Here is a 22,500-nt window from a genome sequence, read left to right as displayed (position 1 = left end):
TATCACGCAACTCTTTCGTGCAGTCTCAAGTTTCCTTTATCCCTCACTTTCCTCCATCTGTGTTGGTAAGATTGTTTTGGAAATCATCCACTCACCTCTCAGTTTGGAAAAGGAACTTCATACACTCTAACATTCCCCAAATAATATTTCATCTTTTATCAAACACTCGCTTTCCCGACAAAGCAGCTTGAGTCACTCGCCGAGCATGCTGTAACCGAGAACAATATATCATAACATTCATTTATATGCACATTGGCAAGCAATGGCACAACGGCATTTGGCTAAACAAATTGCTAACTCGTGTTAAAGAATATGCATATTGTGTGCAAATGTGAAAAGAGCAAAGGCAATGAAATATTGGATGGAAAAACAAAATGATTAAAGGAAGGAAGGAAGGAAGGAAGGAGATAAACATCCCATTGTGGATGACAGGGTTAACTATATGAAAGCATTTTGTATTTCTATATCCAGAGCAGCTGCTTGAAGATGCCATCCTCGGAGCAAAAGGCAGTTTTAATCTTTCAGAATTTGTTTGCCGACAATGAGTAAAAGCAACCGGCATCGACTATCAATTAATATCCAAAACACATGTTGGAAAGGTTTAATAACTGGATCACAATTCTAAAAAAAACAAATTTAAACGGCTGCCCCAAGTACAGGGAAAAGGAAAATAGCTGCACAACTGCAAAATTAAGTTTGGTTTTTTTCTGCATTTCATTTAAATTCTTCTTAATATGTGTGAAGATTTTATCCGTGGTATACCGCATGAGCTCGAGTTTTAAGAACACTGTAAAGCACATTGGATGTGCAATTTGGGTTAACATTAAAAATGAAATGTGGAAAGCAATAGCTCCAAACATGCATCTTCCATGCTGCCACCCCTTCTTCATTCGTACAGTTAAGGAAATGAGAATTGTATACGAAGCACCTTGCTGCTGGTTCACCATTTCCATGGGCACAGCTATACCAGTGATAAAATAGCCTCAATAGATTTGGCCAACAATTTGGAATTTTGGCAGGGTAGCGGCACGCAACAGCCTAATTTTTCAAAATACACGATGGTATAGATGCAACATCTACTAATAAATGCTATCAGATGGCACACGGCTTGACGTCGCTCTGAGGGACGATGCAGTCATTATGGCAATGCAATGCTTGCAAAACACAAAGATGGCAATTTATAATCAGCCAGGAATAGAATCCAGACAGCTCAATGGCAATCTTGCTGTTCCTGTTATCACCTTCTGAGAACACAAGTGTTTAAAAAAAAAAATAAAAGTCTTAGAAACTTTGGGTTGTAAAAGAACACTATTAACCTATGCACATTGTCATGGAACTGGATGGTGGATGGTGGCAAAATGTCCACTTGGAGACATTACACTCTGAACTCTGGGTGAGCCGGAGGCTCTGGAACTAACGGTGCCAACGTTTACGTTTTCGTCCCTGTCGAGAAAAATGAAATTTATGCAAGTGACAAAAGATTGGGCTGAACAGGAACAATTATTTTTCTTTTAATAAAGAAAACAAAAATAAATAAATAAATACATTTCACCCAACCAAGAGCATTCAATGAACAGTATCTTTTTTTTATTTTTTAAATCACGATTTTAGTGAAATTTCATTTTTCAGGTGCTGTTATGATCAACTCGGGTGTATACCCTACCACTCAGCTTCCCCAAACAGCTTGGAGAAAACATAATCCCGGCCATTCAGGTTCATTATTCCATCTTTGAAGTGAAATTTCCACCTGTTCTTGCTTCGGTGAATCTGCAGACAGAACAGCCAATCAGCCATTGTGTGCATAATTGTGCCAGGATTATGCCAAATATAATTATCATCATGTTGGTGGAGACCAGAGCCGACGTCACAAAAGAGTGCACTTTGTTATACCATGGTGTTGCGTTTCAAACCTCTCACACATTGCAAGGATTTTATTACTCGCACGAGAGTGAAACAAGGAGCCAAAAGGAAACCAGTGAAAACAAGTTTTACCACCTGATTGCTCATGGTCACAGTTAAAAAAATAAAAAAAATAAAAAAGATGTTCTGTTGAGGCTGCTATCATTTCATCATTTCTGGAAGTGAAGCTGTGCTGCTGATGGAGTGCCCCTGTTACCATGAACATGGTACTTAATTTTTTTTTTGCTGACCTCGGAAGGATGACAGGCTGAGTCAACCCACCTGGTGTTGTTTCAACATCATGACGAGCTCAAACTCAAGACCCAAAGATCTTAAGCCAGCCACCTGAACCGTTAAGCAAACACCAGGCTTACTTATTGATGTCCCTCCTCGCACAATCATCCCATCTCAACCATGGTCTACATCTTCCTCCCTAAACCTATCCACTCTCTCTGCCATTCTCCCTTCCCCCATCCGAATCACATGACCAGTTCACTTCAGCCAGCTTCTTACCAATCTCCAAGTCAAGTTGATTTGCACCCAGATCTCTTCCCTCAGTGCATAATCCTCCTTCCATCCACCCTCTTCACTCCCACAATTCTCCTGACTCAGTTCTCTCAGACCTGCAACCTCTGTTGTTGTCTGTCAGTGTTACCATCTCCTGACTGGAAAGGTAAGCCAGAATTATACAAAACAGAACTTACCCTTTCAATTTCCTTCATATTTTTATCTCTCTGCTATCAATCCCCACACTCTTCCATACATTTACACCACCTGAATCATCCTCCACACCTCTATCTCCAACCTACCATTCCCCCAAGATGTGTTCAAAGGTGATTGGTCACTTTTGAAACAATAAATATATATATATATATATATATAGAAATTTGTGGAACCGGGCGTAGTGGCGTGCGCCTGTAATCCGGCTACTCGGAGGCTTGGGTTAGAGGATCGCTTGAGGACGGGTGCTCTGCGCTGGGCCGCGCTATGAGAGGGTGTAGGGCAGCCCGGAATCATGGCGAAACCCAATCCTTATCCCTGTGTCGTTAGAGGCGACCAGGGTTGCGTCAGGAAGGGCATCCGGCGTAAAACCTGTGCCAAATCAGTATGCGGATCATAACGGATGATCGGCTGTGGCGACCCCGAACGGGAGCAGCCGAAAGACGAACAACAACAACATATATAAATTTGTGGAGTATGATGAGCACTCCCCCAAAATGGACATAAAGTCCTGTGCAAGTGCACACCAAAGCAATAACTCTGACCCGGAGGCTTCAGCCCGGCGACTCATGTCAGACAGACAGAGATTTTATGGATAACATTGGTTAAACATTAAATAGAGCCACCCATCCAGATCTTGAGTTTATTTACCCTCATCAGGCCAGAATTACTCAAAACGATTTCACTATTCGATCACCTCCCCCCTCTAACCTGATTCCTTTTCTCAGCTGCCCGACCAACAATCACCTCGGTCTTCTCCATACTCATCTTCAGCCGGTTTCCCAAATTCCTCATTCCACTCCCCATTCCCTCCTACATCTGCTTACACTCTGCCACAACAGCCAGATCATCTGCATACAACATCGTCCCCAGAATACCTTTCATTTTGATACTTGCCAGCTCAATCACCATTATAACAAAATGGTGATGGCACAAGCAAGCAGGAGGGTCTCATCTCCTCTCCCTGTCCAGCCTGGAGTGCCCCAAAGCAGTGTTCCGAGCCCAGTCCTATTCCTAATCTTCATAAATGATCTCTCCGAGTCTCTGGAAAATCCTCTTTATATATTTGCTGATGACTCAACCCTTTGCTCTGACATCTATCATCCTCAGACAGGAAGTCTGCAGCCTCTTCAGTATTCTCTCTCTTCAGGCCCTGAGAAAATCACAAGCTGGTCAAAAACTTGGAATATGTATTTCAAACCTGACAAATCTCTCAAACTCTCAAACTCTCAATCACACTCACTCTCTCAAACTCTCAATCACACTCACTCTCTCAAACTCTCAATCACACTCACTCTCTCAAACTCTCAATCACACTCACTCTCTCACTCTCTCAATCACACTCACTCTCTCACTCTCTCAATCACACTCACTCTCTCACTCTCTCAATCACACTCACTCTCTCACTCTCTCATTCACACTCACTCTCTCACTCTCTCATTCACACTCACTCTCTCACTCTCTGAATCACACTCTCACTCTCTCAATCACACTCTCACACTCTCACTCTCTCACTCTCTGAATCACACTCTCACTCTCTCACTCTCTGAATCACACTCTCACACTCTCACACTCTCACTCTCTTAATCACACTCTCACTCTCTCAATCACACTCTCACACTCTCACTCTCTCAATCACACTCTCACTCTCTCACTCTCTCAATCACACTCTCACTCTCTCACTCTCTCAATCACATTCTCACTCTCTCAATCACACTCTCTCAATCACACTCTCTCAATCACACTCTCTCAATCACACTCTCTCAATCACACTCTCTCAATCACACTCTCTCAATCACACTCTCTCAATCACACTCTCTCAATCACACTCTCTCAATCACACTCTCTCAATCACACTCTCTCAATCACACTCTCTCAATCACACTCTCTCAATCACACTCTCTCAATCACATCTCACTCTCACTCTCTCAATCACATCTCACTCTCACTCTCACTCTCTCAATCACATCTCACTCTCACTCTCACTCTCTCAATCACATCTCACTCTCACTCTCACTCTCTCAATCACATCTCACTCTCTCAATCACATCTCACTCTCACTCTCACTCTCTCAATCACATCTCACTCTCACTCTCACTCTCTCAATCACATCTCACTCTCACTCTCTCACTCTCTCAATCACACTCTCACTCTCTCACTCTCTCACTCTCTCAATCACACTCTCACTCTCTCACTCTCTCAATCACATTCTCACTCTCTCACTCTCTCAATCACACTCTCACTCTCAATCACACTCTCACTCTCAATCACACTCTCACTCTCAATCAATCACACTCTCACTCTCAATCACACTCTCACTCTCAATCACACTCTCACTCTCTCAATCACACTCTCACTCTCTCAATCACACTCTCACTCTCTCAATCACACTCTCACTCTCTCAATCACACTCTCACTCTCTCAATCACACTCTCACTCTCTCAATCACACTCTCACTCTCTCAATCACACTCTCACTCTCTCAATCACACTCTCACTCTCTCAATCACACTCTCACTCTCTCAATCACACTCTCACTCTCTCAATCACACTCTCACTCTCTCAATCACACTCTCACTCTCTCAATCACACTCTCACTCTCTCAATCACACTCTCACTCTCTCAATCACACTCTCACTCTCTCAATCACACTCTCACTCTCTCAATCACACTCTCACTCTCTCAATCACACTCTCACTCTCTCAATCACACTCTCACTCTCAATCACACTCTCACTCTCAATCACAATCACACTCTCACTCTCAATCACAATCACACTCTCACTCTCAATCACAATCACACTCTCACTCTCAATCACAATCACACTCTCAATCACAATCACACTCTCACTCTCTCAATCACACTCTCACTCTCTCAATCACACTCTCACTCTCTCAATCACACTCTCACTCTCTCAATCACACTCTCACTCTCTCAATCACACTCTCACTCTCTCAATCACACTCTCACTCTCTCAATCACACTCTCACTCTCTCAATCACACTCTCACTCTCTCAATCACACTCTCACTCTCTCAATCACACTCTCACTCTCTCAATCACACTCTCAATCACACTCTCTCACTCTCTCAATCACACTCTCACTCTCTCAATCACACTCTCACTCTCTCAATCACTCTCTCACTCTCTCAATCACACTCTCACTCTCTCAATCACACTCTCACTCTCTCAATCACACTCTCACTCTCTCAATCACACTCACTCTCTCAATCACACTCTCACTCTCTCAATCACACTCTCACTCTCTCAATCACACTCACTCTCTCAATCACACTCTCACTCTCTCAATCACACTCTCACTCTCTCAATCACACTCTCACTCTCTCAATCACACTCTCACTCTCTCAATCACACTCACTCTCTCAATCACACTCTCACTCTCTCAATCACACTCTCACTCTCTCAATCACACTCTCACTCTCTCAATCACACTCTCACTCTCTCAATCACACTCTCACTCTCTCAATCACTCTCTCACTCTCTCAATCACTCTCTCACTCTCTCAATCACTCTCTCACTCTCTCAATCACTCTCTCACTCTCTCAATCACTCTCTCACTCTCTCAATCACTCTCTCACTCTCTCAATCACTCTCTCACTCTCTCACTCTCTCAATCACTCTCTCACTCTCTCAATCACTCTCTCAATCACTCTCTCACTCTCTCAATCACACTCTCTCTCTGAATCACTCTCTCTCTCAATCACTCTCTCTCTCAATCACTCTCTCTCTCTCACTCTCTCTCTGAATCACTCTCTCTCTCTGAATCACTCTCTCTCTGAATCACTCTCTCTCTGAATCACTCTCTCTCTGAATCACTCTCTCTCTGAATCACTCTCTCTCTGAATCACTCTCTCTCTGAATCACTCTCTCTCTGAATCACTCTCTCTCTGAATCACTCTCTCTCTGAATCACTCTCTCTCTGAATCACTCTCTCTCTCTGAATCACTCTCTCTCTCTGAATCACTCACTCTCTCTGAATCACTCTCTCTGAATCACTCTCTCTGAATCACTCTCTCTGAATCACTCTCTCTGAATCACTCTCTCAATCACTCTCTCTCTCTGAATCACTCTCTCTCTCTGAATCACTCACTCTCTCTGAATCACTCTCTCTGAATCACTCTCTCTGAATCACTCTCTCTGAATCACTCTCTCTGAATCACTCTCTCTGAATCACTCTCTCTGAATCACTCTCTCTGAATCACTCTCTCTGAATCACTCTCTCTGAATCACTCTCACTGAATCACTCTCTCACACTCTCTCAATCACACTCTCTCAATCACACTCTCTCAATCACACTCTCTCAATCAATCACTCTCTCACTCTCTCAATCAATCACTCTCTCACTCTCTCAATCAATCACTCTCTCACTCTCTCAATCAATCACTCTCTCACTCTCTCAATCAATCACTCTCTCACTCTCTCAATCAATCACTCTCTCACTCTCTCAATCAATCACTCTCTCACTCTCTCAATCAATCACTCTCTCACTCTCTCAATCAATCACTCTCTCACTCTCTCAATCAATCACTCACTCTCACTCTCTCAATCAATCACTCACTCTCACTCTCTCAATCAATCACTCACTCTCACTCTCTCAATCAATCACTCACTCTCACTCTCTCAATCAATCACTCACTCTCACTCTCTCAATCAATCACTCACTCTCACTCTCTCAATCAATCACTCTCACTCTCTCAATCAATCACTCTCTCAATCAATCACTCTCTCAATCAATCAATCAATCAATTACTCTCTCACTCTAAATCACTCACTCTCTCACCAAAAGAACCACCTGGCAAACCCTTCTTTCTTAACAATCCTCTTGAGGAAGGCAAGTCATTCAAACTCCAGGGTCTCACTATCAGCCATGAACTTTCTTGGGCAAACGACATTTCAAAGATGGCCACCGATTGGGCATCCTCCGTGATACAGAGTCCTTCCTTGGCACAACTGAACTTCTATCCACCTACAAGGCCTTCACCTGCTCCTTGATGGAGTCCTGCTCTCCTCTTTGAGATGGCCTCCCTGCCTCACCTTACTCAGCTTAATGCCATGGAAACCAAGGCCTGCAAGATTATTGGAATCTCCCACAACAAAGCTGATTCTATGGGCCTATCAGTTCACCATCGCAGACAGGTCAGTGGTCTTTCTCCCACTGTCTGCTTTTTCCCCTCCCCTCAGGTTTATTATTATTATTTTTTTTTACAGGGAATACAGTACACCATCAACCCCCTTCTGGTGAAACTAACGTAAAGTCCTAAATCCAGAATCACTGTTCACCTCCAATCATTCGTTCCTCTTATTTTTCCCTGCTTGTGGAACCAACTTCCACATTCTCTTCAATCTCATTCTTTCCTCCAGGTCTTCAAGACCACCATTAACCACCATCTGAGATCATCCCCAATCCAAAACCATGATCTTTTCTACTCTCGTTACCCTTCATCCCAATCCCTCCTTTCCAAATGTCTCATTTTCCCTCCTTGGAGTTTCCTTCTGTATCCATCTTGTCCACCCCATGCATCATCTTGTCTACCCCATGCTTCATCTCCTGCCCTTATTCCTTCCCACATCCTTTACTTGTCCAAGTCTCCCTCTACCCTGGCCTTCTACTCTTCTGTTGGTGTTTCCCCCTATCTACAGTTCCTTTTGCGTCCTGTTATGTCCCGATCCATGAGGTGTACTAGTTCTTCCATGAGCTTCAACTGTGCATACAAAACAAACATACAAACAAAAAAAAAACCAACACAAGTTGGCTGACAGCACTTCCCTGCCTCAAACTCATGTTCACACTGAACTCATCCAACATCTTTGGACCACACAAAACTCTTCCCTTCATTCCCTTCCACCAACCGAACTTCTGCTTCCAGCGCTCACATCCGTATCAGCATTGCAATCACCAACTCTCCGAGGACAGTGCAATAAGCCTTCTCCAGGTCCACAAACCCAATGCCATTTCACCTTACACCTCCAAACTCTTCTCCACCAGCTTTCTCAGCATAAGCATGCCAGCCATCATCCCCCATCCTTTCTCAACCCGTTCCTCTTCGCCGATCTCAATCTCTACACACTTCCTTATCCTCCCATCCAAAATCCTCTCCCATACGTTCATGACAGGACTTGAGCATAATCAGGAATGCCTCTCCTTCTGCAGATCTTTTACATTGCCTTTCCTCTTCCGTAACGGCATAATTAGCCCGGTCGTCCAATGTTCCGGAATCAAACCTTTTCTCGTACATAAACTAAACAGCCACTTCGTCCAACTGACACCGACTTCTGCTGCGATTAGCAATTCTGGAAACACCCCCAAAAGGCAGGCGCTCATCACTTCTTCATCCTCCGATATCCACCACACCTCTTCCTCAATGATCTCCACAAATTCCATTCTCCTCTCCACATAACATGGATGCTTCAGCTCATCGTTGCTTTCTCCCCGGTTCAACAACTCCTTGAAATATCCTTCCCAGAACTTCAATACTGTCACCCCTCTCTGTTCCTCGTCTCCCTCCAACTTACTTGATCACCACTCTCCGACCTCCTTTTTATGTCCAACTATCCTCATCCTTGTCATGAGTCAATTTATAGACCATCTTCTTCAAAAAAAAAAAAAGATTAAGGGGAAGAAGAGGGTTAAGACGAGGATGAAGAAAAAACAAACAAACAAAAAACAACAACATGATATTGTTTAACTTGTCCACCAACATGAGCATTCACGTCGACTCATGTTCCATTGCATCATGTTGAGGAGTACGGAGCATACTCACCATGCCTGCAAAGTGTTGTTTTGTGACTAAACCACAAGACTCAAAATTACACAAGATAGGATGGAAACAAAATCGAATCGTTCAATCAAAATAGCTGGCTGGCTGGTTTTAAATTGATTATATAGGTTGGACAATTCTTCTGGAACCAATTCCTCCATACCAAAAGCTAGGGTACCAGAGAGTTTTGAGTTTGTCCTTTTTAAAATGCAAACTAGTTCTTCATCGACAGCTGGGTCTTTGGCCATAACAGGTATTCATTCACTCCCACAATCACCAGGGCATTACAATAATCACCATTACAATGTCCCACCTTATCAAACTGGCACACAATCACGTTGTCAACATCAAAAAGTTCAGACATGTCATGTTCACTGCCATCATCACCAGAGTTGAGGGGATCCTGCAAAAGTGAGGAAGTCTCAGAAGAATAATTGTCATTTAACAATATTTTGCGTCACAATCTAAGAGTACAAGGAGGCTCAAGCTGCATATTAATAAAAAAAAGAATTAGCTATACATCCCACGAGATGAGCAGGTTACCTTCACATGACAAAACAGCAGCAAACAACAATATTCATCAAGTCTAAAATGAACACCTCCATCACCCACCCGCCCTCCTCCCCCTCCACCACCACAACTTCTCCCCACACAATTAGTTACCATCTCAACTTTGGAGGAAAACAAAACTGATGTTTCTAAAAATTGAGTCATTATATCTTACAATTAAAAATGTTTTACCTTTACATTCTTGTCGAATACATAAACTCATTCTAACCACTGACTGAACGACATTAAACATCAGTACCTACCGGGTGACCGAGAAAGCTGAAATTTTGCGTGCCTATGGACACCAAAGCCGATACACCAGTTAACCAACTAAATAGATAAATAAAATACATCACAACTGTCGGAGAACATCTGTAAATGAAAATATAAATAGAAATGAAAATAATAAAAGCATGTAAGTGACCCAAGACAATGGGGAAGCATGGTAATGTTGCGCGCCAAAGGACATCGAAACCGATACACCAAGAAAAATCACAGAACCCTTGGAAAGCATCCGTTAATGAAAAAAATAAAAATAAAGAAATGAAAAATGAAATGCAGGTGAGTGACCCGAGAATGGGGAAGCACAGTTTATATGCTTACACAATGTGTAAACATACCCCGCTAGTAAGTGCAGATGTGTACAAGTCTGAAGACGATGTAGATTGTTTCAGAAGTCAAGACAATGTGATAATGTTTGACCAAGTTATAAATATGATCAACATGATGTGGTACGAGTGACGGGTTATTAGCTGCAAAATGTCGAAAACCCGGTTTCGTTCAACAACTTAAAAAAAATTTGACCTTTGCATAACTTTTAAAGGTCACAGAACAATGTTGTGGACATTAAAATAAGGAAACAGGATACGTGCTACAGCTTATTGGAGTTAGTTCGGCGAAGAAGGTCGAAAACCCGGTTCGATTCCCACAACTTTGAAAATTTGACCTTTGTGAACTGCAAAGGTCAAAGGTCAAGGATTATGACCTTTGGTGCAAAACTTCTTCTGGAACATTCCAGGAAGAATATAACGTCATATAGGCTATATGGCATTTCGCACTCTTCGGATTATCCATACTTTGATGAAATCAGTGTAAAAACAAACTTGAAGGGGGTGCCACGGGCAAGGTGTTCGAGATAGAGCAAAATGGTTTCAAGACTTTAGGTGGGGAATGATCTCAAGATAATGCATAAAAATATTGTTATCCTAGCTCTCAAAGTTTGGGCGGTCGTATGATTTTTATGTCAAAATTCGAAATTTTCTAAGTTCGTGACCTTCTGACCTTGACCTTGGCACGAAAATGAAAAATCGAGCTCCATGGGGCTATGCAGGTGCCATTGTGCTAACCAAATACCGAAACCTCTGCCAGATCCGACAAACCCCTCGGAGAAGATGTAACTTGAAACTGGCTACCCCCTAAAAACACGTTTTTTTGGGCGTGGCTCTGCCCATAATGGGCGCACCATGCCCATTCTCCGGAAAACACAACTAGATCATGATACAAACCTCGCACCCTAATTTTTATCAAGATCGGATCGAAACCCACTAAGCTATGCTCGAGACAGACAGACACACACCCATAACGAATATAGTGGTCACTTAGGCCAAGGTCACATTTGCCACGGCGGCCATGGGGTCTCCAAAATCTACGGCCACGAGCAATTCTATGGCGGCCGCAGTATTTCCACGGTCACACAATGTACCAGTCACATATGTTTTTATTTTTGGGGGAGCTGCATGGCGTATTTATAAATTGTGGAGACCGAAAACGTGGGGGTGCCGTACGGTCTTTGATTTGATGTTGCACGGTGACCTTAGGGCGTTCCTGCGGCGGTCATAGAATTTTCAAGGCAGACGCAAGGTGCCCGCAATGTGACCGCAGGGGGGCCCGAAGGCGAACGTGCGTCCAGACGGACGGTAACGAATGGGTTAATTATTATTATTATTTTTTTTTTTCGGCTTGTCGAATTGCTATGGCGAATGTAGAAGTGAAAAAGGTTATAACTCCGCGTTATAATTCCGCGGCGACCTTACGGCCTGTAAAATATAGCCATATGGCGTAGGGCCACCCTGAGGCCACCTCAGAAACTCTGCGGCCGCCGCACGTTTCTGTCAATTCAGAGGGCATATGGCTGCCGTATCCTCGCCGTAGAGCAAATGTGACTTAGGCCTTACTGGCTCGTGAACCAATATACACTGAAACGCAAAAGAAACTTACCACTTGTTTGAAATGTCATAAAATTGTAACAGTTCAAAATAAAACAAAGCAACAATTGCTAATTGAAACATTGGCATCTTATTGATGACATATCAAGTTTTTGACCAAGATACACCATCTCATAAGTTTGTTCTACAGTATAGAACAGCACAGGGTGCAATGTCAGTCCCCTTTCAATAGCGCGTGTGGCCACCATTGTTTTGGATACAGGCAGTGCATAGTCGGCGCATACTGCCTACCAGTCTTTGGATGGATTGCTGCTGGATTCTGTCCCACTCAGTCCTCAATGTCTGAAACCATCTGACTTAGGACCATCTGCCTGTCCTGCCTTGCAGTGGTGACTCTTGGCCTCCCTGAACGAGATCTGTCATCTGCAGAGTTGTGGAGGGTGTCTGTCCACCAGGGCCGATATCGTCATGTGTGAACAGCCAAGGCGACGTGCCACCTCACGGTAGCTCAATCCGCCTTGCAGTATGCCCAAGGCACACTGCGGTTGATCCCTTGACAATCGTAGTGGGGTGTGTGGACCACTGGTCATTTCAAATTGATGCAAAAGTTTATTTTTTGGTACCAAATTGAAGCTTGGGATCTGAATAACAATTTTAGTCCGAGTGGACAATGATCAAACCACACTGGGGCACTTTGGGGGCACTTGGGGCATAGAGGGGTGTATGAGCCCAGCATCAGAAGAATCTGAATTATTCTAATTGTTATAAAACTTTTGAAATAATGGTCCAAGCTTAATAAATTTGATATCAAAAGATTCGGAATGATGAACAGCAAGATCACATGTATATATTTTACTTGTATATGTCACCATGTTGACGGTATGTTGAATTCCCCACCAAATCATAACTTTTACGCAATTTTTCAGAAATCAGCAATGCTTTATCTTTACATTTATTTCAAGACATGTATTTGGGTCACAGTTCTATGACATGTTATAATCTATATAATTTAATGCTCAAAGCATATACACAACGTTTGTGTTCATCATTTATTCCATTGCTGGGCTTTGAATTATTTTGATTTCCCAGTTATTGCAATTATTGATGATGTTAACGCCATTTTGTCTGTCATCTCCATTTTTTTACATTGATGGCTCCAAATCATTGTTTTTCCATTCATACATATTATTGCTTGTACATCTAATACTCCACACTTACCTGTGTTCAAATACGTGTAGAGCATATCTTGGACGCATATATATGGGGTAAATTCGCTCGTCTGAAATCCAATGCTCTCCCACCTAATCTTTGTCACAGATACACTGTTACATATTTCACATTTCATTATTTGTCTCGAAATGAGTCTTTAGTTCCTTTATTGTTAAAGTTATATCCATAAAAATAACCATGATTGCATGTTGCTTTATTGATATCTTTCCAGGTTACTATGATGGCTGAGAAAACCAACTGGAAGCTGTGTGTGCTGTGCGAAACAGAAACTCCTGAAGAACTTGTATGTCCTCTTGCCAACCCAGTTGCTTCGCGTAGAGAGGAGGCATACACAGAGATCATAAGTCTTGCAAAACAATTTAAAGAAGTTGATGCTGAACCCCACCCAAACTTGGAACTTCCTGATGAAGAGTCCATGTGGAGGAATCGTGCATCCTGGCACAAAACATGTCGGCAGCTGTATAAGATGTCGGCACTCGATCGGGCAAAAGCGCGCCATACTCAGGGGTTACCTCCTCGAAGTAAAAAACCAAGAAGGACCAGTGCAGACATTAATCGAAATGTTTGTCTCTTCTGTGGTGATGAGACAAGTGCAAAAGATAATTCTTTCCAGAAGCTTAGTCTCACCAAAGATATACATGACAAAGCAGTTGCACTAGGAATGGATCGTGTCGTGACAAACCTTGCAGAAGGAGATTCGGTGGCCATCGAAGCCAAGTATCATCGAAACTGCTATACTGGATTCAACCGACAGCATCATGAGATGGTCAGAAAGGAGGAACAAGCCAAAAATCCCAACGAGAACATGGAGGTTACAATAGAAAATGAGCTGCTCCAATTTATCAATGAAGAAATTGCTGGCGGGTGCAGGATTTTTGCATTGCACGATTTGACCGATATTATGACAGAAAGGTTGGAACAACATGGAATCAATAAGATGGTGAATCACACTCGTTTGAAAGAAAGAGTACTTGAACATTTCCCTGATTTGACTGAAGAGAAAGGGATAAGAGATGGAGTATTCCTCGTTTGCTCTGAGACGGCCAGAAAAATAATGTCAGATGCCTGTCAAACACCAGAGGAAGAATCGCGCACATTACTCTTGGCAGCATCAATTCTACGTAAAGCAGTTTTTGATCATGAAACTACTTTCAAATTCAAAGGTTCATTTCCATCTGGTTGTGAAGAATCAGCTGTTCCACCACGGCTGAAGTACTTCTTCCGTCAACTCCTTGCTGGGCCAAAATCATCACCTGCAAAAGACAATTCCAGGATGGTTCTCTCTCTGTGAGCCAGCTAGCCATGATGAGTATGACTTCTCTTTCCACAAACCTGAAGTGTGAGCCTCCCCTTGCAGTGTTTTTAGACCTCAAAGCACATTCCCAAACCAGGAGCAAGAAGCTGGTGGAACTTCTCCATGAGTTCTCATTTGGACGACTCTACCCCTTGCTAAGGATGTCTTCGACATCGACGTAAAACGCACTTTCACTAAAACCTGTTCATCATGCAAGTGTAAGAAAGCCAACTTGAAATGCACACTCTTGTGCAAGTGCAGATGTGGTAAAGAACAGAGTTAGACTTATTCCCATGCCAGCAGATACGTTTGTTAGTTGTTTTTTTTCTGATAAATAAAAGAATACGACACCAGTTTTATTGAAAAAAAAATTCATGTTATTAGGTTACGGGCCGTCAGGGTCAATAACCTATTGACATCACATGGCATCCGTAATCTGTCAACTGTCTGTCGTCCTTTAATGTGTTAATCTAGCTTAATATCACATTAGATCTTATGGAGATCATGCATGGTCTATCTATTCATAATTTCGGAATTGGTAAACTTAGATTGACCTTGAATGGTCAATTATATTATCCGTCTTAATATTGCATGAATTTCTTTTGGATTCGGTTTGCATTGCTGGGTATTGGCAATTCAGGAAGGGTCATTCTCAAGGTTGCATTATGCACAATGGGATACATGTTGCTTAATATTGCATTTATTGCTTTAAGTTTGCAATGTTGGGTATTGGGAAATAACCCTAATAGGCTATCTACTAATCACTTTGGAATTAACATTTATTTTGGTACTTACCGGTAACTTCACCAATAGATTTACGCACATACCATCACCATGGTGGACACAAGAAGCAAAATACTTACACGTGGTGTTGCTGCTCCTCAATACGAATCTTTTAATACCAAATGTGTTAAGCTAGGACCATTATTTTGAAAGTTATAGCAATTTCAAGAATTCAGATTCTTCTGACACTGTATGGGTTGATACACCCTTCTATGCCCCAAGTGCCCCCCCCAAAGTGCCCCAGTGTGGTTTGATCGTTGTCCACTCGGACTAATATTGTTATTCAGATCCCAAGTTTCAATTTGGTTCCAAAAAATAAACTTTTGCATCAACTTGAAATGAAAAAGATAATTTAGCAGTGCCGGGCACCTCACAATCTGGCATGTTGATTGAAATGCCCATGTTGCACTGGCCTTTTTAAAGCCAATATCAAGACATCACGTGCAGCTCATTAAAATCATCCCGTACCCCTTGGCTAATCACTGACAGTCAAAACGGCTGTTCAACAGCTGTGCTATGAAGTGACCATTGAAGGTTCAAGTGACCATTTTGTCTGACGGTGAGGACACTATTGTCCACAAATAAGTTCACACATTTACTACACGCAGTGTTATTGTTGATACTTGAAGGTTTAAAAGGTGGTAAGTTTCTTTTGCATTTCAGCACACACACACACACACACACACACACACACACACACACACACACACACACACACACACACACACACACACACACACACACACACACACACACACACACACACACACACACACAAAACATGGTCGAATTTAAAGAAAGTTTTAAGACGACGAAGTTTTGGTCACAAATATACATCCATACATAACCATATGTTAGCAGCCATTAAAACAAGATAGATTCACTTTCCAATTGTATGTATTTTATACATTAATGTATGTAGTACATACTTTATAGATGCACTCATGTTCTTAACACACACTTGCACTTACATTATAGACATACTTGCATTCAAATTGCATTTTCACTGGCTATTCAACTCACGACACCACAACCCCTCAACTCTCTGGAACCCACTTACTTTTCCTCTGTGAAATACATACTTTCTTTCTTCCAAAATGGATCTTCCTGGAAATTACCAGCCAACTCCACTCTTTATATGCGGTGAATTTAAACTGCAACCATGGTAACTGACTGGGCACCGGAAATATTTCAACTCGTTGAACTGCACCCAGCCTGGTGTTGGCTTAGTGGTTAGGGTGGCGGCTTGGGATCCCAGGGTCCTGAGTTCAAGCCCCGTTGGCTGCTGAATTAACACCAGGGGGGTTGACTCAGCCTGTCATCCATCTGAGGTCGGCGAAGTGAGTACCCGTGTACTGGTCCCGGTGTATTCCCCCGGTTAGAATAGGTGTACCATATCCCTGTGTGTCGTAAGAGGCGACCAGGGTTGGCGTCAGGAAGGGCATCCGGCCATAAAACATTGCCTCAAGAAAAAAGCCAAATCCCTGCACAGCAGGGAAAAATGGCTGTAAAAAACTGTCATTTTTTATTTTTGTTGAACTGCACCCACAGCCTTCTGTGATGCATCAGGCTCGATTCATTAGGTTTATTATCCAACTTTGATCTCCACGTATGGCTATCTTATCTTCTGGACCTGGTAATGACTCTTCAGTCCCTCTGATTATGTCGTCATTAAGGTTGCAATCTTATTTGAAGGCAGAAAGACACTCAATCACTGAAGTCTGGGAATTTATACAGGTTGACTGGCAATGTTTCAAATCTGCTATTGCACCCACACACTCCTTATGGGTCATCGATACCGAAAAATACAAACATGTATATTTAAATGGAGCAACTGTTTGTATGACTACTCTGCACTCAGTTGGATAGCGAGCCGAATGCCACCCACAATAAAAACCTGGAAAAAAGAAAATACATACGTTCTCCATGTCTGTGCTATGGTAATCAAGACATCTTCATAAGTCATATTCACAATTGCAATGCTCTCCCTATAAGTTTACCGTTCAGTAGAAAACAACCGAAGCGACTTAAAAGGATCATGAAATATCGAAAGGTTGGAGCCGATAAACGTCATGGGCCTTGTGACGACAACGGTACGTTTTGGCCTCAGGCTTCAAAAGCCTCCTCTGGTTCCAGCCTATTGCTCAGTGCAATTGGAATTATCTGAGCTATACAAACACGATGTACTTTACAATTATTATCTACATAAACAGTCGGCAAGTCTTTTGCTTCATGTACATAAGCCAGGTTAGTTTTTATTTTCTGGAGTGATCAAGGCAGCGGCTGGTTTCCTCGTCACTGCCCAAAACAAAGTGATGCATAAAGGGAGAATGTCGCATGCTTGGAGCAACATCACCCATGGAAAAGGGGGTGGGGGCGGGGAGGGGGAAGGGTACCCGGTACTTTACTTTACTTCGAGCAGACCTCAACACTTGTCAGTTCTCAAACTGACCACCAGTTTGGCTTCCACCCAAGTGATTCCACCTTTGACATGCTGTTTTCTGGCAGCAATGGATGATTACCCTTAATCTCAACCAACAGGTATGACTGTGAGTCATACCTGTGAGTTATGCTGGCTGTGAGTCAGAGGTCAATATACATCTGGGTCGGGCCTGGGGAGTCATGGATTCACTGGATCATGGGGTGTGGCGCTGCCGGTACCTGTGCGGGAGGACGAAAGTCTGAGTCTTCAGGTCCTTGGTACTTCCAGTCTTGCTCTATGGATGCGAGACTTGGACTCTGACCAAGGATCTGAGATGGAGACTTAATTCCTTTGGTACCAGGTCTCTTCGGAGAATCATTGGCTATCGCTGGTCAGATTTTGTGTCCAACGAGCGGTTGCTGAGAGAGACTCGGATGAGATTTGTTACCTGTATGGTCCATGAGTGTCAGTTGCGGCTGTATGGACATGTGGCTCATTTTCCTGACGCTGATCCTGCTCACCAGATTCTCTCAGCGAGGGAGTCTCGAGAGTGGAGTGGCCAATGGGCCGACCACGTGCCTACCACGTGCCTTGTGGTTGCAGCAGGTTGATTGTCATCTCAAGGAGATGGGGATGACCCTGGCATCTGCCTGGGGGAAGGCCAGATGGAGGCCCCTGGAGTACCGGTGGAAAGTGGACACAGCGACGTGCTGTTCTGGCACATGCTCCCATACCTGACCTGAACAGGTATGGGCTACCTCACTGGACAGACATCTCCAATGCATTTGATCCTATCTGACATCCCACCCTGGTTACCAGACCTTCCGCTTCACAATTCCCTGAGACTGGTTATCAGATGTCTGGTGTGCTTGCATTCAGTGGGGTTTTTTTCTTTGGATGAAAAGCTACTCCATGCTGTCCCTATACAGGCCAAGATGTCCTCAAGGTCATGTTCTGGGACCAATCCTGTCCGATACAAGATGTCCTCAAGGTAATGTGGACGTGGTGTCTACAAATTACCAACCCAAATCCAAACTATAATAATAAAAACATGAAGTGAGCTACAATGATGCTGTTCCCTGCATGTGAAAGAATATTTCTCTGTTTTATTGCCAATTTGTCATGATCATAATTGGAATCAGAATGGGGACCGTTCTCAAAAGACTCATGAACATGTTCAACATTATCAATTATATGGCTGTTCCACCCCTTTCCTCCTTGGGATGCGACTAGTCTCCATGAAAAAATTTGTGCCACTCACAAATCGTTATTTATTTATTTAAATATGGTGGCTCTCTTCCATAGGTAGTTCTGAAGCTTCGTTGAACCTGTGTTGCCGATTCGGTCTCTATAATCCAGAGCTTCTTGGTCAAATTGCACATGAGTAATGGAAAAAGTACATTTAGGTGACCGTCAAACTTGTTGGGTGACTGGGGGAATTCAACCGTTCCAGGGAGGCTTTCAGTGCGCACACACAGAATGACAATTTTTTTTGCTGCCAACATTATTGAAAACCCTGTTGACGAAAGCCAGAAGATAAGTGTGGTTTCAGAAAGGAAATGCACCATATTGCAGACAACTGTTGGGCATAAAGTCTATAATTTCGAAGGAGGGGGATTTGGGTGTGGGGACAGGTTAACAAGGGTAGAAAAGATCATGCTTTTGGATTGGGGATGATATGATATGACAAACGAACACTGTGTATTTTCATGTGGGGATACCATTTCTAGTAAATGTGACGTCACATATCACAGGAGATGCCTGGAAACGAAAATAAAAAGTCAAAACTAAAAAATGTTTTCCTATGCAACAAGCCGCATCGTTGTACCCATTTAATTACTTTTTATTGGTATTGTTATTATTGTTATTATTATTATTATTAAGGTTTGAATTTGGAATGGTAATTTGTTGACCACCAGTACATCAATGGCACGTCTTAAGCAATGGAAACCCATAATATCACTCTGCAGATAACGATCCTGCAGAGTGCAGTTGCATACTTCCCTACCAAGCACACCATCAGCATTCCTCTCTGCCAATCTGGAGAACAAACAACTGGTCATCCACCTAGATCATATTTTAGAGCAAGAAAGGCTGATTTTCTCATTTTGTCCCTCCATAAAGGCAGAAGAAAAAAAAAACAGGCATCTCATATTCTGTGGTCAGCTTCTGGAACTCCTGGGCCTCGTGCTCAACTATAATCTTTCTTGGTAGATCATACTTACGAAGATGGCCTCCAAAGCAAATCACAACCTCAAAATTCTCCCCAGGACTAAGTTCTCCCTCGACCATCTCCAGCTTGGAATCAGAAACAGATGGTCAGAATTGTCTTCAGACGAACAGCGTTTTTGACATTCTGGCACCCAGTCTAGCTTGCCAAGCTTTCTGCCTGTGGCATCCAAGGCTGCCTTAAATTTCAATAGAGTATAAACAATGAGCATCAGCAGAAGTTTCTTATAAGATGCAGAGTGCACCTGACTTGTCTGGTGTGTGTGGCCATACAAATGCCACAAAATGGCAATGAAGTTGGGATAGGATTCCCGAACTCGAGCTGTTTTGTTGGACGATTGGTTGTGTGTTCCTGCTGACAAATAAAGCTGTGTTATTCGGTCTATATGGAAGTTCAAAATCCAGAGCTTCTTGATGAAGTTGAACATGTGTGATGGTGGAAAAAGAAAATTTACGCGCCTGTTGAATTTGTTGGGTGACTGGGGTCATTCAACTGTTCCAGCGAGGTTTTCGGTGCATACATTTCAGACAAAATGTTTTTTTGCTGCCAACAACATTATTCAAAACCCTGATGATGAAAGCCATAATACAAGTATGGTTTTGGAAAGGAAATGCACCACATTGCTGACTGCTGCTGGGCCTAAAGTCATTACGATGGACAAACTCGCTGCTCCCGGCCAAGCCGAAGGACAGACCATTGACGCACTCAGTTTTCGAAAAGCATGATAGTTGCGAACTGTTGGCGATTGCTGAAAGCTACAGGTTTGATATCAGGAACCAATTGCCAGGAGAGGAAATCTGCGAGTACATTGTGGCGATTTTTTTTTTGAGCAGAGCTTTGAGTGATCGGCTTGTATCTGGACTGACTGATAGACGAGCGCATGCAAAGAAAACTGTTGAGCACTTCAAGGTTAACATTTGAACTGGCATGCCAGACTGTGGCCACTATGGAGATGGCAGATGATGACGTCTGTCACTGCATGTGATGTGAACAAGCTGTACGCTCAGGAGAAACATGTCCCATTTTTATAATGATCAAGTGAATGCTTTGGAGCAAGTGGAAGTAGTCTGAACAAGGTGTGTTATTGCTGTCTCTGGCAGCATCAATCCCACACCTGCACTTATTTTAAGGTTGAATGCAAGACCTCCAAGAAGGTTGGACAACTCTTATGTGTGACAAATGCTTACCTGCATTTAGAGCTAGATGAGGACAGCAAATATAAAGATCATTTTTGACAGCAAGTACATGACTACTACCGACTTGCATTCCCAGCTCAGGGGCATATCAACCCTGTTTGGGGTGGGGGGTGGGGGGATTGAAGAGGGGTGACCCTTTTGCAGTTTTTTTTTTCCCTTGGGACAGGGAGGACAGGAGTTTGGGGCAGGAATTAGGAATTTTGGACATGGTGCCAGTGAATCCTCACCAACGCTTCATGAAGGACATCATGGGATCTTTAATGTACATCAACTAAGGCACATGGGACACCTGCTTAACATCCATCTGAGGGGTGGCACACACACATTGATGAATGGACGATCGTGTCCACCTTGTGAAACTAACTAACAAATACACACACATCTATTTCATTTTAATAGATTGCCTTTTGGAATGTCTTCTGCTCCTGGAATTTTTCAAGGGGTAATGGAGCAAAATTTTGCAAGGAATTGATCGGGTAGTCCGGTAGCTCACCTATATCCTCATCCCGGCCCAATAGACAGACCCATTACGTGGTGCTCCAACATTTGGAATAACAAGTAGTACGAGCGAAACCACACAAATGTGAAATGTTCCAAACCTTTGTGGAGTTTTTAGAATAAAGTAGACAAGGATGGTCCAAATCCTGGAAAGGTCAACAATCCAGAATGCACCCAGTCCCAAGAACATCACAGCTGAGATCATTTTTGGGCCTCCTAAATTACTATGCTCAATGCATTCCAAAGTTGCCACGATGCCACATCCACTGAACGAGCTTTTGAGGAAAGAAGTTCCTTGGAAATGGCTGGATAATTGTGAAAGCATTCAAACTGTGAAAAGACTTGTTGTTGGGAAGTTCAATGCTCGTACATATACAATGTGAACAGAGATCAAGTTAGCATGTTCTTCGGCATATGGCGTAGTAGCAGCGATTTCCAATGTGTTTGATATTTGAAAGTGGAGACCGATTGCATTCGCATCATGCACTGAGAATGAATAAAATTATGCCCAGATTCAATGAGGGTCATTGTCCCCGATTCCGAGTAAAGAAGTTTCACAAACACTTGTATGGTCACAAGTTTATCATTGTGACGGACCATAAACTCTTTACAGCTATTCTTGGTCTCACATTCCCTGGACTGACCTTAGTAGAAGCTCATATACAAAGGTGGGCTTTAATTCTGTCAGTGTATATATATATATATATATATATATATATATATATCGATGATATCGA

The 22,500-nt window shown here is 42.9% G+C and overlaps 1 protein-coding gene and 1 pseudogene across 1 annotated transcript in view; one reads left to right on the top strand and one right to left on the bottom strand.

Moving 5' to 3' along the window:
• Positions 1–587: 587 nt before the first annotated feature.
• LOC147024625 (TFIIA-alpha and beta-like factor) overlaps positions 588–22,500 on the bottom strand; it is a 94,955-nt gene continuing 73,042 nt past the window's right edge. Inside the window, exons 12-14 of the mRNA XM_085884700.1 lie at positions 9,710–9,799; positions 1,664–1,767; positions 588–1,443 (exon numbers count right to left, since the gene is read on the bottom strand). Of these exons, the coding sequence (XP_085740826.1) occupies positions 1,329–1,443; positions 1,664–1,767; positions 9,710–9,799 (309 nt within the window). The 3' untranslated portion in view covers positions 588–1,328. The remainder of the gene's footprint in view (positions 1,444–1,663; positions 1,768–9,709; positions 9,800–22,500) is intronic.
• LOC147024626 (uncharacterized) lies at positions 13,524–15,618 on the top strand (annotated as a pseudogene).

This window comes from Eptatretus burgeri, chromosome 6 (genome assembly GCF_056783735.1).
Source record: "Eptatretus burgeri isolate ZD-2024b chromosome 6, Ebu_testis_v1, whole genome shotgun sequence".
NCBI classification, from domain to species: Eukaryota; Metazoa; Chordata; class Myxini; order Myxiniformes; family Myxinidae; genus Eptatretus; species Eptatretus burgeri.
This window is presented reverse-complemented; position numbering and strand designations above follow the sequence as displayed.